This window comes from Sinocyclocheilus anshuiensis, unplaced genomic scaffold (assembly GCF_001515605.1).
Source record: "Sinocyclocheilus anshuiensis isolate Anshui unplaced genomic scaffold, SAMN03320099.WGS_v1.1 scaffold1184, whole genome shotgun sequence".
Classification (NCBI taxonomy): Eukaryota; Metazoa; Chordata; class Actinopteri; order Cypriniformes; family Cyprinidae; genus Sinocyclocheilus; species Sinocyclocheilus anshuiensis.
In genome coordinates this window covers 351,657-356,969 of record NW_015547647.1, presented here as the reverse complement: position 1 = coordinate 356,969, position 5,313 = coordinate 351,657, and the positions used below count along the sequence as shown (strand labels likewise).

General features: G+C 38.6%; 1 protein-coding gene across 1 annotated transcript in view; it reads left to right on the top strand.

Moving 5' to 3' along the window:
- The first annotated feature begins 845 nt into the window (after nucleotides 1–845).
- The window catches only part of LOC107701929 (proteinase-activated receptor 1-like), an 11,920-nt gene continuing 7,452 nt past the window's right edge, over nucleotides 846–5,313 (top strand). The window contains exons 1-2 of the mRNA XM_016504082.1: nucleotides 846–995; nucleotides 1,892–1,975. Coding sequence (XP_016359568.1) covers nucleotides 932–995; nucleotides 1,892–1,975 — 148 coding nt within the window. The 5' untranslated portion in view covers nucleotides 846–931. The remainder of the gene's footprint in view (nucleotides 996–1,891; nucleotides 1,976–5,313) is intronic.

The following is a 5,313-nucleotide window of genomic DNA, read 5'->3' as shown; positions in this document are numbered from 1 at the left end:
TATATATTGCAATGACATAGAGTGAATCTCTGTAAAATGAGCCACATTTGACAGTCATCTCAGTGTCAAAGAGGCCCAAATGACCTGAGTTCACTAGATATAGAAACCCCAGCCTCTCGGCATTTCAGTTACTAGTTCAATGAGCATGATGAACGTCTCATTCAGGCTGTAAACGTGGTCACATTCAGAAATGAAACACTGTTTTAAAAAAGCTAGTTCACTGGAATAACACAGCAATTAGATTCTGATCTCCCCCGTTTCCCCTGTTGACATTTCTTTTTCTGCCCAGCACTAATTTTCCGTATATAAACCGGAAATGTCCACTGAGAGAGAGAGAGAGAGTGTGTGTGTGTGTGTGTGTGTGTGTCTGTTATCTTAATAAGTTGGAAGTCTAGAGTCTCACATGAATAAGCTAATATACACTTCTGTTTTTCTAGGACATTGTGGTATTATGTAGGTAACTTCATGTCTATGGAGCAGAATAAACAAAATCAGATCATAAATGCATTCAAATACATTGTTGATCAGATTCAGACACAAAAGTTGGACTAACTAAAAACGGTAGAACAGGTCAGGAAATTATGTTATGAATTAAAAAACAAACAACATTCTATCTATCTATCTATCTGCTTAGCATATCAACCACACAGACCTCTGTGGGACAGTCAGACACAATGTCTGGGTTTGATAATAAGCAGTTGGGACGCAGGGTTCGTGATGTCGTGATGTCATCACAGATCGCATTGAAACGCACATCCTCGCTCGAGCCACACCGCAGTGCAGAACGAGCTGTTACTGTTCAGACCGTGACTCGAAACTTCACGCGCGAGTTTGATTCTCAAAACAACCGGTTTCTTCAGTTAGAAGAGTTTGTTTTTCTTTCGAACTAAAATTGACTTTTTTTTTTAAACAGGCAGCAAAAACTGACCTTATGGAAATTAAAGCTATCCTGTTTTTAATTCTGAATGCGCACACATGCACTGCCGTCTTTAACGGTAAGTTTATTCATGCATAAAGAAATTGAGATTTTGATTTTCAAAAGCTATGCGACTTCTGGTATTTTCCCTGGTGCGCTTTAACTTACGCGAATAACTGAAAGGAGGAGTTGAAGAAAGTAACTATTATTAACTTTATTATTAATATATATAGAGAGAGAGAGAGAGAGAGAGAGAGAGAGAGAGAGAGCGAGAGAGAAATATAACGAATATATAAAGAAAATAGTCCTTCTATTCACCAATCCAGCATTTAATCATTAAAAGTGAAAAAAAAAAAAAGTAAAAGTAGCCTATTATTACTGTTTGAAAAAAAAAAAAGATTTCTAGGCTATTTTTATATATAAAATGTATTTTTATTCTATTTTGATTTTCCAGTCTACCACAAGCCTAATTGTAGATATTTTATTTATTAAAAAAAATATATGAATGAATGAATTAATTAATTAATTAAAAAATGAATCAATCAATCGATCGATCAATGTGTGAAAACAAAGTGCCTTCAGGCTATTAATGAAACTAAAAATATATTAAGAAAAAGTGGGCAAGCTGTAGGTTATATTTATTTGAAAAATGACCAGCTATATCACCATCTTAGATCAGCTAGAAAGCATCTACCATGTTCCAAAACACAGCTACTAGTACCAGCCAACAAGGCTTTGAAATATAACCTGTCAAATAAGTTTATACTCAAACTTAATCCTTCGCAGACACATCAAAATATTGCTGAAGGCTCTGAGAGAGGCTGTTCACAGCATTCCTAGGAAATGTCCCTGTGTGTGTTTTGGTTGGAAGTATTATTCTCATTATCGAGCTCTCAGATATGGTTGTTTTCCTGTGTTTATCTAATAATGTTACATAGGAATTTACTAGTATTTATTTTGTATGTTTGATTACAGTTAGTGCTGAAGACAGTTTAGCTGAAACTGCAACAACTGTTCAGCTGGTTTATCCACAGGATCATCACGAGAAACCCAGAAACGGTATAGTTTTCAGAGATCCTCTAAATACTGTCTTAAATTTAACCTCCTGAGACCCTGCATCCTCATATGAGGTCATTATATTTTAGTGAATTTCTCTGAGGCTATACATGCCACAGTTTTAAGTCTGGATGTCCTGTGCATTCAGGGCTTTTCAGAGATACTAAATGTTTGGATGTTTCACTATGACCACTCCCTCTTTTTGGTCTTCAAAAATGTCTGAAATTACTTTAGTGACACCCTTATGGAAATATTATAATATTTTGTAATTATCATTTAAATCTGACAAATTTTTAAACTGTGTGTCATAAATCAACATCTCAAGAACATGTTATGGGGTTTCAAAGCAAAATATGACTTTCTGTTACGAAACAGGACGTTGATTTCATACAAGTCCTCATATGAGGACACCGGGACTAAAAGCATGTTTATTACGCATTTTGGGAGACACAACAAATGAATAGGGAAACAAATTATATTTCAATATTCCTATGAAATATTATATATTATTATGAAAATCTTGTCAATTATTACTCCCATTATTACACTTCTTTTTTCATTACATGTTGCCCCAAAAAACACATTAATATGCTAATTAGATTTAGTTTATAGATACATTATATATAATGAGAAAACCTGTTTATGGCCATTTTACACACATTTTGCATGAATAAATGGTATATCAAATCATTCTGTTATAACAAGTTTGGTAAAAAAAAAAAATAGTGAAAACTAAAAATGTATTGGTGATTAAAAAAAATCTATTATTTTTGCCTATGCATGTTCATTCATGTCTTTTTTTTTTTTAAAGAAATTGAGTCCCGATGTCCTCTACCAAGGACGTAGCATAACTTATGAATTAAATATAATTTTTCAATTATTATTATTATTATTAATTTTTTTATTTTTTTTATGCTCTAAACAATGTAATGACATGAAAAAATAAAACATTTTTCCTAAAATGATTTGCTGGGTCTTAAGAGGTTATAAACTGGACATGAAGTAATGACCCCTCCCTATATAAATATAAATTGGTTATTTGTAAGTTACCGTACCATATAAACAGTATGTGAAACATTGTCAATGGTTTAACATCGTATTATATTAACTTTTACTATAAAATGCTGTCAAAAATATTTTTTGCACATAAAAACTATAAAGTACTTTATAATTTACTATGAAAAACAGTAAAAGGACATTCCCAGAAGTCACTGCATGACACATCAAATGATTATATTTTATATAAATAATTTAGTTTTCATACATTATGTAGCCTACATTAAGGTGTTTTATGTTACATTTTCTGTTATTTAGTTAATGTTTATTGCATTATTTTTGTGTCATGTGTGTTGCTACCCTGATGGTATTTTGTCTATGTGTTTTACCATCTTTATGGTGTTTATCAGTACAGTTTATGATTAAAAATCAGATTTTGGTATATATTAACAGTAACATTTAATGAAATATCCAGTTCCCTATCAGGAACTCGAGCTGCGTCGAAACGCTACGGGAACGCCTTCAGCATGAACACACAGCTCTGAATCACAATTGTAATCAGTCCAATGGATGGGTGAGACGTCACGGGCGGGGTGACGTAACGACCAGGAAGCTTAAAAGCACGTACGGTGGAACCGGCGTCAGCTTTCTGTCATTCAGCAAGCGCTCTGTGTGTCTCAGTCGCTATCTGTTTGTGAGTCTTATTTAGTGTTGTTTGTCCACTTATAAGCTCCATTATGTCAAAGCTTCATTCAAAAGAAGCATTTGGGCGAGCAGGCAGCGTTCAGGCTGTATGTTCCTCCCTGCCCGTGCTATATTTCGGTGAGGACAAACACAGTTTGTGTGTTGTCTGTTTGGGAGCGAAGCACACAGAGTCAGCTCTCGAGGGAGGCGTCTCTTTGAGGAGGGAGCCTTCACTAGCGTTTCTCGCGGTGCCGGCCCCGCTTTCGCCGAGGCGGAGTGGCAGCTGTGCTCATGGGTTTAGCATATGGATCCGGTGGAGGGAATGTAGACGGGTGAGTCCCTATCTTCTTCCTTAACCACCAGATCCAGTGCCTGTTCTCGGGGTTTCGGAAGCCCGCGCTGAGGTCCTTCCCCCCAGGGAGAGGGCGCGACGCTCCGCCTGTCTTTCTCCGAGGAGATTGATACGGAGAGCATCGATGAGCTCGCCAGTTGCACAGGCATCAGTTACATAAGCATATTAGGCCTAATATTTTAATAAGCAGCATAAATGGGGAGCGGAGCTCGCGCAGTCGCCTCTCGGGGGGCTGATTGTGCTTTTCCTGCTGTTAAGCGCTCCGATCTCACCAGGCACGCTCCGAGGAGTGTGTCCGTGCCTGTGATCTTGCGATTCCTGTCCTGCTGCTGCTGAGGCACATGCGGTGACTAAGATCGCGGGGATCGCACGTGACGGCTCTTCCCATCTCCACCCCCATTCCCTAGATCTAGAGCTAGTTCTCGAGACTCGTAAGCCCGTGCTGCGTTTTCTTCCCCCTCTGAGTGAGAGCTCTGCTGCAGCTATTTTTCTCCGAGGAGATTGATATTGTTTGTGTGACCAAGCGGCACGCGCCCTGCCGAGGCAACGCGTGTATTACATCATTTTCAGTTTTTGATGTGAATCTTTCCACACCGATGAATGTTTACTCCTTTGGTTGTTTGGCTGCATTTAATTCTGAGAAATTAAATGAGGTATTTATCTGACTATGAGAAGTTAGATATATCATTTTCTATTTTTTATATGAATCTTATCACACCAGACTGTGTTTACTCGTCTGGTTGTTTGGCTGCATTTAATTCTGAGGAATTAAATTAAGTATTTATCTGACTATGAGAAGTTAGATATATCATTTTCTATTTTTTATATGAATCTTATCACACCAGACTGTGTTTACTCGTCTGGTTGTTTGATTGCATTTAATTCTGAGGAATAAAATGAAGTATTTATGTGAATATGAGAAGTTAGATATACAGGGGCTCTTGGGATAAAAATTTCTCGAGTAAGAGCACGTGTTTACCTCTCTTCCTCTGAGGAGGTTGAGGCGGTCAGCAGGGGCTGCTGGGCGGGAGCAGTCCCAACCTACCGTGTTCCAGCTCCTCATTCTGGGGGCGTCACTTCTCGTACTCCGCAGAGTCTAGAGTCAGAGTGGTGCTCCCAGGCCGAAGGCTTCTAGCGGAATGCGGTTCAGTGGACGTCCTGACGCCTAAGGCCTATAGGACCTCTGAGGTCCAGCTCCCTCTGGGGAAGAGTGGTGTACACCGCATTACACGGTGCCCGTCTCTCCTCAGTGCCCTCAGGAGATCGGTCTGCCAACCCTGCCGGTGTTCCAGGGCGCAGCGGTCTCCGG